General features: G+C 36.2%; 1 protein-coding gene across 2 annotated transcripts in view; it reads left to right on the forward strand.

The window, feature by feature from the left end:
• Nucleotides 1-13,342, forward strand: part of LOC140167983 (guanylate kinase-like) — a 50,479-nt gene that overhangs the window by 14,827 nt on the left and 22,310 nt on the right. For both annotated transcript variants that reach the window (XM_072191285.1, XM_072191286.1), the window contains exons 2-3: nucleotides 1,491-1,516; nucleotides 5,442-5,567. In XM_072191285.1, the coding sequence (XP_072047386.1) occupies nucleotides 1,491-1,516; nucleotides 5,442-5,567 (152 nt within the window). The remainder of the gene's footprint in view (nucleotides 1-1,490; nucleotides 1,517-5,441; nucleotides 5,568-13,342) is intronic.

A 13,342-nucleotide genomic window follows, 5' to 3' on the forward strand; every position in this document is an offset into this window, starting at 1 on the left:
ACCTTGATGGGGGACACCGGGTCTGATGGGGGGAAGGCACAAGCAGTTTTTTGGCAATTTTCCTGTGGGATTTTCTAAATTTTGCAATCGGTTGGGGGGGGCATGCCCCTATGACGCTACGCCTCTGTCTTTGGGTGACAGATGGAAAGGAAAAATAAGGGATCTTTGGGTGACAGATCATGTGCTCATAACAAAATATGGGTTTTTTGGGTGACAGTGATGCTAAAAAAGGGGGGTCTTAACTGCCCTACATACACGTCACCTCCAAAGTGAGATCCCTCCCGGATGCACAGATGAGATCGGGTACTCCAAAAACACTGTTCAAAATGTCTTCCAAAATAAATAAAAAATACCCCTTGGGCAATGTTTTGGATCCCATCAGAGAAAAAATTCACAATTGAAAGAGTCCAAAAGTTAGAAATACAGCAAAATGCATACAGAAAATCCCGGACCCCGGGTCCCGGACCCATCACATCACATCAAACCCTGCCCTACTTGTTGAAATCAGATACAGTAACATGTTTTATGAGGCAACACAAACTCAAATTTCTTTTTATTTTCTTTATATTTTCTCATCTTCTATCATTGTTATCACCAATGAAGCCAGCCACAAGGTGGTTGGTTTTTATGTGAAATTGATGAGTCAATTCTTTCTGCAGTTTAAGTGGACATTTGCCTTTTCCACGCTGCACATTTATGCATACCCTAGGAGAGAGTCACCAATTATTTACATTATCAGAATGGTTAATTCAACCAATTCAAGTTTCTACATGTACAAGGAATAGAACTTAAAAATAATGTTGATGTCAAGCACATGCATAATATAGTGATATTTTTTTTGGTAAAGAGCATAATGCATTGACAGTTGTCATGGTTACATGCAATTATGGCTTCATCAGCCATTAGTGAAATGCTATTGGCTCTTGACAGACAGTGATTGGTACATCAGTGGTGCTTAGTGGTCAATGAGTAGTAAGTTGGCGAGTTATACCTCAAGCTTAGGAGAGTTACAATTTGATAAGGCCATCATAATTTTCTTAGAAATCCACATTATAGATGTGCGACTAATTAGCGGAGAACCCGAGATAAATTCAGATGATCTATAGAGTTCTAATAATAGAGTTCTATAGATGAAGCATGTGTTTGCCAATCATTTTGCATGAAAGTACATGATTCCTAAGCACACTAACTCAGGCAGATAAAATAACTCTCACTTTAAAACTCATAAACCATTGCAGTATAAAAGGCAATATGCATTTATTTCATTCTCATTGCAGTGGTAGTTGTATTAAACGTTGATCAAACCACAGCTCTCTGCAAAACTAAGTTTTATTACTAATACTAGTAGATTTCTGTATTATAATATAGTGGAGAGGAGATAATTGTTTTGCTGATCACACCTCGTCATAATTTCTACAAAATTCTGCATTCTGCAGGGTGGTGGAATTACTGATCGCTAATTTGTGACAATCTTTCTTCTTAATTGTGACAGGGCCTAAATTGTACGGTGGGATACGTAAGTACAACTTGATTGTGTTTTATGTGTTAAAACATTTGTTGGATTGGAGATATGATTGGGGTCAGGTCAGGGGTAGCACTAAACACTAACCTGTATTCAGGGGGTCCAGGACCCCTAATTTTCACCATTTGGACCCCCAAAATTGAACTTCTCATGTAGTAAAGAGCCCTTGGGACTCCTTCCTGGACCCAAAAATTTTTGAGGCTTGTGCTACCCCTGCCCTGATTGGGGTGCTAATTTTCAAAACATTTTATGCTTGTTTCAGAGTTTGTCTGCTAACATTTGCTATAGTTATTATTTGCTTGGTTTTGGTTAGTATTCTTTGACCCTTTTCACAGATCCACCATCTTGCTACCAAAATGAGGTTCTCGCAGGTGCAAATGCATGCGCAAAAGTGCATTTTGTTTTTGCGATTTTCTTGCTTGCAGTAACGTTATGTGCCAGAATGCTTTTACAAGTATTAAAGAATGGGTATGAAAGGTGTAACAAGCAACATAACACACACTTTGCAAGTTGAACTTCGTTTTGAGATGACAGTGCAAACGGTCAATAGTTTGATATTTTGCATTCGTTTGACTGAACATTACAGCAATGGCAGCGCCAAAATTATTTTAGCGTTTAGTCCCAATGACATAATTTGGAGAAGAAGAGAAAAACTTTAAAAAAAAATTGCAGCAGAAAAACAAAAATGGTTAATTACAGTGGAGAATAGAAAACGCCTACATTGTAAATTGGTGCAACAAAAAAGCATGCAAAACTAACAAGCTTCATACCAGTGGCCTTTTGGCAATGTGCACCATCAGAATTCAGTATGATCTGGACCATGATCTGCTTCACTCTGAGACTATCATACTAGTGATTTGGGGTTTTACAGTATCACTTCATGGCCAGTGATATTTGTCCTCGGGTTGAAACGGGAATGGAATTTATTTATTTATTTATAGCAAATGAACACTGAAACTTTCAAATTTTTGCTAGTGGTTTTGTGAATTTGTTCTCTTTATGAATTTGGTATGTTGCAATGCTGTTTTATACACCATTTAAATATAATGTTCAAAGCCCATAGAGTGAGGATTCAGCATGCGTCTCATTGTGCGGTATATTTGCCTCATCTACATAGCTTTCTTGAGTTATCCAATAGGAAGGGAAACCGAACCAGATTTGTCAGGAAAGGGGGAACCAGCTGTTAAATTTATTTAATGAATTTTTCAATCTTTCCAGGGGTGTGATTTTTCCGGATTTTTGGGATTAAAAAAAAAATCCGGATTTTCAAAAAAAAAAAAAAAAAAAAATTATTTTATTTTTTTATTTTTGTCGCTTTTAGAGTGGCCCTGGATCAAGAGCTAAATGCTTAACAGAGATGTCACATTTCCGAATTTTCAGTTTCCAGATATGAGAAAATCTCCAATTTTAAAATGAAAATTCCTTAGAACCCTGACTGGATGATTTATAGACACACTGTACTGTGCAAAAATGGTGATGCAATTTCTCATGTGTATGTGAATGATATGATACTGGAAGTATGTATTCACAGATAATAAATGTTTTTATACTATAAAGTGAAGTATTTTAACAGTTTCTCATTTTTTTTTTTTGACCCCTCAAGTGTGTAAAACCCCTCGGCTTCGCCGCAACAGGCGAGAGCTCCGCTCGCTCCGCTTCGCAATTTCATTGCCTTGGGTTTTTTTTCTTAAAGCACCAATCACACCCCTGATCTTTCACCTTGGGTTTGGTTTACTTACATCCTTTCCCTATTATGCTGAGACACAGTGATTTACCATCATAGTTGGTTGCACCATGTCCGTTAATGTCACAACACAACAAGAATTACTTTTTTCTCAAGAATGCCTCTGCACCTGGCTAACCAAATTAACACCAAGTCAGTGCATACTGCATATACTAGACCCTATAGTGATTTTCCATGAAGTCAAGAAGAAAAGATGGATAATTTTAGTTATACTAGCTGTCAAGTTAGAGCCGGGCACATTTGTCAGCAGGTGTAAGCAACAGCAGATATATCTTACCCCTCCCAGGATCCTTTGCATAATAATACATCACCTCATTTCATCAAATGACACTTCGATTACTTTGTACATGTTCATGTGGTTTTAAGTTGAGGGTAGAACTCTATAGAGGAGTAACTTTTTAATCAAAGAAATGTCTGGATTTCCAAGTCTGCTTTATGAAAATGACTGGAATTCCGGTTGCTAATGTCACTTGAAAAGGCTTGGAAATCCAGAAAAATCATGGAAATGTCCAAAATGAGCTCTCAAATTGTGGATTTCTGATTTTGAACTATTTTTCTGCTGTTTTTTTTTGCCTTTGGACACTTTAAAAGTCTGGATATCCAACAATCACAACTGGACAAAAAGTTCGGAAATCTGAACAGGGTGTGCATCTATTTTCTATTAAGTGTAACAGTGAGCTATCAAATCATGGGTTAAGAAACTTGGAAAAGTGATAATGTCCTGAATTTTAAAAAAATGTATAAAATGTTGATTCCCTCTACTCCTGAGTGCAAGACAGACCTGGACAACATGTGCACTCCATCCAGGACGCTCATTCCAGGAAAATGTTGGGATATGGAAGGAAGGTTTGGAATTTGGAGGGAAAGTTTGCATCCTCATACAGAAATGCATTTCAAGAAATTATGGAAAATCTTGCTATCTTGAAGTAAAATTTTGGAAATTAAATTTTTTTTCTAGTCCTGGTCATGCCAGATTCCAAGACAATCACAATCTTTAGAATTATGAGATGGATCATGATGTGGCTGTTTGTAAAAACAGTCACTCTGTGTGGAGTCACACTTGGGACCTGATGGGACCAGGTTCAAACAAAATGCTCAAGCCTGGCTAAAAAGCTTATTAAAGTATGCTGGCCTTATAGATATGGAAAGAGAAGTGAGAAACATCAGTAGTCAACAGGGTGACCCAAGCCTGCGACTGTCATCCGCACATTACATCCGCGTACGCCAACCATGCTTTTTAAAACTCACTGCTGCTGATTTTGTGATGTTTGCTTTTTCACTTACTTGCATTGCAAGAAAAAAATATATTGCCAATATCATCTGCTGCTTTAAGGTTTGCATTGCATGTGACTTTGTGGTGTTAAGTACTCAAGTACTCATTTTCCAAAAACTTGTTCGAAATTTTTACTAAAATCAAAGAATCCATAATGATCTGCAACACAATCCATGTCTTACGCTCGTAAAAAACTGTTTTGGGAGTGGCGGTGGTTGAGATTATTAACCTGGTGAACATGGTGGTAGGTGGGAAAGAAACTAACAAATAATGTTGTTCACTGTTGTGCACATGTTTTGCAAAGTGTTTTGATCTGAAATGGAACTCACCATGGCTAGAATTTTGGTGTGAATCAGGATTTGACTATCATGAAATCTTTGTAAAGCAAAAAATTGCAAGAATCAAATGGTTTTGCTTTTACACATTTATATAGGTGAGAATAAAGGCTATTCACAAACTGTAAAATGAAATTATACCCCTGTTTCATTGCTAAAATTCATCAGGGCTTGAGTTGTGATTGCATATGAGGTACAAGTCACTCTCCTGGTGAAAAGGAGTCATGAGGAGTTTGAAGTGGGCCATGTACATGTCCTATGAGGAGAGTTGTAAAATTTAAATTCAAGCCCTGCTCCAGGAGGGTGAGGGCACTCTCATACAAAAGTAAATAGTAATTAGTATGAGTGCCTTTGCAGGTTTTTTTTTTTTTGCACTTTGAAATCTATAGAGGTATTTTGGTGACATGTTTTTCATTGAGGAAAGTATTTCACATTTCCTATCCTCAGTGTTTCTGCTTTAAATACCATACAAGAGTGCCCCCTCACCCCCAGGAGTGAATTAATATTACACATGCATGAGTGTATTCTAACACATTTTGTCTCTTCTTTCCCTTTTTTTCATGACAGGCATTCCGATGGCTGAGTACAGTCCAAGACCATGTGTTTTCTGCGGTCCTTCAGGATCTGGGAAAAGCACACTAATTAAGAAGTTAATGAATGAGTACAAAGATTGCTTTGGCTTCTCTGTTAGTCGTAAGTATTGATTTGATGTAACGATTCAATCTATAAATAACCCTTGTTTTTTATACTACAGTAAGTAGGAGATGTTTGTGACAATTAGACCATCTGTTGTTTTAAATATTGATTGTGTGGAAGTGATATTTTTAGATTACATTTCCATTTTTTATGTCTTTTTGTGATGTGATCAAGCAAAATGAGTCAATTATCATGCAAATTGGTTTTAAATATGGCTTACAGAAAGTGGTCCTATGCCTTTGGATTTTAACTTTTTTTCTGTAATGTTCATTTTCCTAATATATCTCAGGAGCCATTAAATGTTGATGGGATTTTCAGGATGTATCCTGATACAGTGGTGCAGGCAAGACTTTTTCAGTAGGGGTTAGGTGGGCAAGGCAACTTTCATGGGGAGAAATTTGATGAAAGTGGTTAGAAATGGGCTAAATTGTACAAAAAAGCATAAGTCTTAAATATCATGGCAACTAGCATCCCACAGGGGGGGCAAGACTTCTCACAGGGGGCAGCTGCCCTTTCCCCTGGCCTGATAATGGGCAGTATCTGCAAATAAATTACAAAGCAGATACTCAGAGATCCTATAATAATGAGATAAGACACTCTCTACAAACTGCCTATACCATGCTATACAGCAGTTGAAGACAGGCAATTCGCAAGCGTCGTCGCCAGCCAAGTCTTACTATGATCGTGTAATGAGAAGATACCATAGAGTCCTACATAGAGGTCTGATGAAGAGACGGTCCAAATTGACCTACCTTGACCTATAATTTATAGGAGAATCACATTTTTGTACCGCTCACAAAACAAAGAGTATAAGTCCGCCCACCGCTGTCAATCATTCTAATGAACAAATAAACAAGCTCTGGCAATGACGTAATCCTAGTTATAAATGAGAAAATCACATGTACTGTCTGCTGTACTAGATGTCTTCCAACAAGTACCGGAGTGTCGCGGTCCTGAGATACTGCTCTATCAGTCTGCAACCTTAGGCCAAAAAAAATTGTTTGATTGGCGTAACATAAAAATAAAATTAGGGTAGGTAAGTCGGGATTTTCTCTTCTTTTTTAAGCTGTAAATTTCATTTGATAAAGCCTTTGGAACTTTTTTTCTTCTTTTTATTTTAATTGATTTATTTTTTTTGGCCTTAGTAAAGATACAGTTAAAGCTAACCCTCATGACCCTCATGACCCGTTATACCCCATTCAAAATCGCGCACTGTGATTTTCTGATTTATTACATATCTCATGAGAGCCCTGCAAAGTTGATGAGAAACAAAGAATTGATTCTCCCATTGATTCTCCTAAACTTGGTTTGCATGAAGCAGAATAGATTCTCCCAAAATCATGCCCATTCTGGATGCGGTTAAGTTAACAATGATTAGTCGATTCTCACCACCATATGAATATGTGAGAATAAATTTTGGGACAAAATCGAGTCTAAAGGTAGTTAAGGATTTCTATAACATTAAGATGTACCAGAAAAGTAGAAAATCAGCAAATTGTTTTCTGGAATGAAATTAGCTATTCCATATGAACCGCCCCCTCTTGAGTGTTTTGAAATTCCAACGAAATTATTCCAGATCCAGTCATAAAAAAATTGGAAAAGGCGTAGCAGATATTGGAATTACAAACAAATGAAACAAAATTGTTGAGTTTTCTGTTAAGTTGTGCTGCAAATTCAACCAGATTTGATCAATTTCAGCACTTTTCAACAGGAATTTTACACAAAGACATCTGCATTTAAGGTGCAACTGGAATTGATGGCAGTGAAATGTTCCACAGGAAGTATGTGGATTTTAAGGACGCTTTTTTCTGTCGTTAACAGCTATGAGTACGTAAGCCAGCATACAATGTAAATAAATTGCCATGTTTTGTGTTGTTCAATTAATCAACTGTAGGCAAAATGAGTTTTCATTTCAATGAATTGTACATATAAAATTGGATGTTAGTACATGGAAATGTCAGGTCTGAAACTGTATTTGATATACATAGTTGTTAGTAAATTTAAAAAGCCTATATATATGCAAAGAGCTTTTGGAAAATAATTATAGCAGATGGAGTATAAACTAAAAATGATGATTCTTATAGTAAGGGAAAAAATATGGTAAGATTGGTGAGATATGCAGCATGGATGGTTGTGTCACTGTTATCTGTCACTTACATGTATCAATGCTTATGATTTCATCCATGTACCTGTTTGTAAATATGTTCAAACGAGGACCTCGACTTTTGGAGGATCTAACCGAGGACTTACACACCCGTTTTTAATCGACACACCGTGGACCTCACACAAACACACCAGACAACTTACTATCCAACTGAGACCCGTCCTATACCCCCTATGGGGGACCTATCTTATATGCATATTCGCATCATTTACGTCATCCTGGTCATAGTTTCAAACCGAGGATGTCCTCGTTTGGAGGTGTGTCCTCGTTTTATGGTGTGTATCCATATGTAGGTCCTCGTTTGGAGGCATTTACAAATGCACACACACATATCATTGTGCATCCACCTCCATAGACGGGGGGTGGGGGGTGTATGACTTTATACTTGGTTTCAGAGAAGAATGGCAGTGACTCCAGCGCCCTGTTAATGAGCGACATACGCGGAGCTTTGTGTTCACTTCAAGCGCGCCGATATATATGCGCCGACCAACGTAATTAGCCAATCAGATTATCAGTCTGTTTTTATTATTGTCAGACAATTGAATCAGCCAATCAGAACCTCACTCCGTGTTTACGTTCTGCACACTCTCAAAATGTAAACAACTGCCGTTTTTTCTTTGCATGTGTCGAGCTGTTCAACAATGCATTCAAATTGAATATGTAATTTCCCAGCTGAGTAATTCAACAGTGTTTGAGGGGTTTTTTTTCATCCATAATTATTTTGTTCCTTAAATTTTACATTTCATTACATTTTACATTATTTGTATTGTACACAGAATTGAAGAGGTCTCTTAATTTGGTAAAGTGCAATTTGTAAAAGAAATTTTTAATCAATTTTATTTTTGACAATTCATTCAGAAGTAGAAATGGGGCACCTGGTGATTAAAATTTCAAGGTAAATACAGAGATAAAGAGATGTAGATATCTAAGAAAGAAAATGTTTACAGAAAATATTGGCAATGAACCAGGCACTTCAATTTACCAAAATATATGTTTAATGGTTGCATTGCATTCTCTACAGCCTCAAAAGACTTTCCAAATTGAATTTCTACACTTCCATTTAATGATTGATTAGCTTCAATTGTGGTTTGGGAAATTAGTTTTATCAATGATATTTATACTGGCAAAATGTAGCCTGACTGGCAAAATGTAGCCTGCTATCGGAAAAATGAAGCACTGCATTTTTTGAACAAAAATAGTAATGTTTTGCTGGATGAAACAGCTAATCATACATATAAGTAGTAGGCTTGATTTTGGTTGCATAGATTTTTGGCTAATTTTTACCAAGTCTTTGAATTTAGTAACTGCATTTTTGTAAAAATATATGGGGGGACTAATGAGTAATGACCCTAATTTGTACAGACAATATTTTGTTTAAGCCTTAAATTTATATAAAAGATTTTGAGGGCTTTAACACAGTTCTGTGCACAACCCATAAATGGCAATATTCCCTTCCTTGCACATCTAAGATGGCTGCCATGTCATGAGCGGCCATCTTGGATCTGCACTAAAGGTGAATTAAAAAACTATTTTTGAGGAATAATCATTTGGAATGTTTATAAAGCAATTATGTTTTCTCTAACTTGCATCCAAGAAGTGGATAAATGCATTAGCTGTCATATGTAGCTGCCATGTGTAGATGAGTACAATATACTGTGTGTAAATTGCCAAATGGACACAGGGCAACTATTGCACTAACCCACTTCGGGCACTGAGCAGTCGATTTATGCGCTGTGAGCAAAAAGTGGGATTCTTACGTTGTCACATGTATGCATTGTGTGCAAACAAGCGTTTTGTTGATCTCATCTTTCATCTGACCACCATCATATCAATTCAAGGGTCTATCGGTATATATCAAAAATGTTGCTCAGTTAAAAACAAAAAAAAAGACAACACATCACCTGCTTTTTATTGCATTCTGTATAAAATCCCTGTACACATCAATTACAATTGATTGGTGGTTTAGATTTGACTCAAAAGGGCAACCAAGCAGAGTTAAAAGCAATCCAATTTAAAGAAAATCTTTGTAAATCCGATCAAAATCCATTTTGTACAGGTGCATCATCAGTCCCAGTAGGTCAAGGGGATTCTTTGACTGTAATAAAGGAAGCAAACCTCTGCAGATATAGTGGTCTTAGGATGGATAGAATATGATAAAATAAATCCCGCAAATAAATTTAATGAAATACAAAACAATATCAAAGTTTACATTCATACATGTATATACATGATAACATACACTACTCAGTACATAAAGTTTCTAAAATACCCCATATAAAGTTTGACACATTGTTTTTACTCCTAGCAATCTGCTTTTCTAAATTATAATGAAAATTTTATCAAGTGTTTAAAAGAAATTATAGAAGAAATTTGATTCCTGAATCTGCTGTCATAAATCACCTTTTTCTCCAAAATAAGACAAATTATATTAATCAACCTATCAGATTCTTTAAGACCAAAACCAAAGAGAATTTTACTATAATTTAAATTTTCAACATTGTTTTGAAAATATAAAGTTGAATTTGAATAAATTTGCCCATTTTCAGAAAGCTTTCTAATATATGTGAAATTTGATTTTCAAAGAAAATGTTAAAAACCATCTCAAATCTTCGTACAGATGTAATCCTGCATTTCCTGCATAGTAGACACACGTCACAGATAATTCCTCTATGCATTAATTTTTTTGGTTCCAAGTTTTCAAGAATCAATTCAAATATGATTGTATTCAAGGTTAACTCAGCTGCATATCCAATCCATCATATCATGCATATGGGAATTGCTGTATTATCTTCATTAATTGCATTGGAATGTTTTGTTGATCTCATCTTTCATCTGACCACCATCATATCAATTCAAGGGTCTATCGGTATATATCAAAAATGTTGCTCAGTTAAAAACAAAAAAAGACAACACATCACCTGCTTTTTATTGCATTCTGTATAAAATCCCTGTACACATCAATTACAATTGATTGGTGGTTTAGATTTGACTCAAAAGGGCAACCAAGCAGAGTTAAAAGCAATCCAATTTAAAGAAAATCTTTGTAAATCCGATCAAAATCCATTTTGTACAGGTGCATCATCAGTCCCAGTAGGTCAAGGGGATTCTTTGACTGTAATAAAGGAAGCAAACCTCTGCAGATATAGTGGTCTTAGGATGGATAGAATATGATAAAATAAATCCCGGAAATAAATTTGATGAAATACAAAACAATATCAAAGTTTACATTCATACATGTATATACATGATAACATACACTACTCAGTACATAAAGTTTCTAAAATACCCCATATAAAGTTTGACACATTGTTTTTACTCCTAGCAATCTGCTTTTCTAAATTATAATGAAAATTTTATCAAGTGTTTAAAAGAAATTATAGAAGAAATTTGATTCCTGAATCTGCTGTCATAAATCACCTTTTTCTCCAAAATAAGACAAATTATATTAATCAACCTATCAGATTCTTTAAGACCAAAACCAAAGAGAATTTTACTATAATTTAAATTTTCAACATTGTTTTGAAAATATAAAGTTGAATTTGAATAAATTTGCCCATTTTCAGAAAGCTTTCTAATATATGTGAAATTTGATTTTCAAAGAAAATGTTAAAAACCATCTCAAATCTTCGTACAGATGTAATCCTGCATTTCCTGCATAGTAGACACACGTCACAGATAATTCCTCTATGAATTAATTTTTTTGGTTCCAAGTTTTCAAGAATCAATTCAAATATGATTGTATTCAAGGTTAACTCAGCTGCATATCCAATCCATCATATCATGCATATGGGAATTGCTGTATTATCTTCATTAATTGCATTGGAATGAATTATTTTAAGAATGGAAAAAGATTTAAATAATTGACAGTCTTTGTAAATGCACTTGTATGAAACATTCAATTAGACAGGGATAGAATGAAGTACATGGATGAAATTGAATAAAATGTTGAAAATGTATGGGATATTTTATAAGATAAAAAGTCAATGGTATGTAGTATTTGAAATGTTAATAATAACTCATTATTGGTAAGGCCTTGCACACAGTGCAGAAAACAGCTTCAATCTCACATATCATTGGAATTTTCAAGGGCACACATTTTCAAGGCCAATGAGCAAAGGGCATAAATGTCACTATGTCATTTAGCAGCAAGAGTGAAAATAAGGGAGCTTGAATCAGGGGCCACTTTGGCCAAAATATGTGCTGGATGTGCACTAGTTGCTTTGAATTTGATATTTTTGGTTCACTATCCACTAGTATCCAGGGCCCGGTTTTGTGAGAAAAGCATCCCCTGGTTAACTAAAATTGAGATCATGGAACTAGGGGCCATTTTAGAGTTTTTTGGGCCAAACGGCTCCTGTCTCCCTCTTATTTTCACCCTTGTCAGTAGGTATGTTTTGGCCAAGGCCAAGTCTAAGAGCAAGGCTATGGCCTTTTGCAGTGTTAAAAAGAAATATGCCTCAAAAGGTTACAGGCCATCCGGGCCTGTAAGGTCTGAAAGGTAACAGGCCTGGGTGAAAAGTTACCGGTCGAAACTTTTTAGAGTTTTTAAATGGGAAATTAAACCGGGAAACATATCAACATATATGGCAAGATCGGAATTTTGTTTGGATCAAAATTAAATTAATTTTATTTTTATATTTTATTTACCGGCCAGCCGGGCAGGCAACTTGACTGCTAGTCAGGAAAGTTACCGGCCTGGCTAAAAAGTTACAGGCCAATGGCCGGCTGACCGGCCCTATTTCGAACGCTGGCCTTTTGTGGTCTCTGTGAATTTGAGTCCTGTTGGCATGGTTGGGTTGTTTGGCAAAATAATTTGTTCGTAAAATATTTGTGTGTTGGGGGGGGGTGTGCCTGTGTCCATTGGTAAACTCCTTCAACTGAAAACACTTCAAAGGACATCCCTTGGTTCCTAGCTTATTGCAAACAACGTAATTTTACTGCATGATACCATGGCCCATTTGCTTTTGTAGGGTTATAGGTCTTGGTTGGATGGTAATTTAACTTTAGTCGAAGGTTTGGCACATAGTTTCAGGTATATGAAGTCCTTGTTTAAATTCGCCAGCGAAGTGTTACGTGTTATCCGATTATCACTGCATCAACTAGATCACGCTTTTGAGTTCAACACCACGATCAAAATGATCGCAACACAAAGTCTATGGCAGTACTACCAACTTCAAAAGGTGTGTGATCCAGTTATCAAGGAGTTATGTAACCACTTCACTGGCGGATAGGTACAAGTTAAAGGCCCTCAGTTGGAAAAACTAATCCTTGTTTGCTGGTCAAAACAAGTAGGTGGGTGTGTTTGTACACATGGGGTGGGGCACTCAAATATGATAGTGTACAAACATTTCACACTGGCCCCATAAATGAATTCCACCCATCAGCCAGCAAAAATAAGGTACCCCCTATGCATGGACATTTTACACCATATTTTGCCCCATTTGAAACAACCATGGCAAAAATGCAAACCTCTCTTTCTACATTTAGGGTGTGTGTTTATATTTTCTCTCTTGTCATGTAAGTATGCATGGAAATTGAAGCAAGTCGAATTGCCTTCTAAACCCTAATTAAAGTGCTGTCAGTAGTATGACATTTATTTGTACATGTA

This window comes from Amphiura filiformis, chromosome 13, assembly GCF_039555335.1.
Source record: "Amphiura filiformis chromosome 13, Afil_fr2py, whole genome shotgun sequence".
Lineage (NCBI taxonomy): Eukaryota > Metazoa > Echinodermata > Ophiuroidea > Amphilepidida > Amphiuridae > Amphiura > Amphiura filiformis.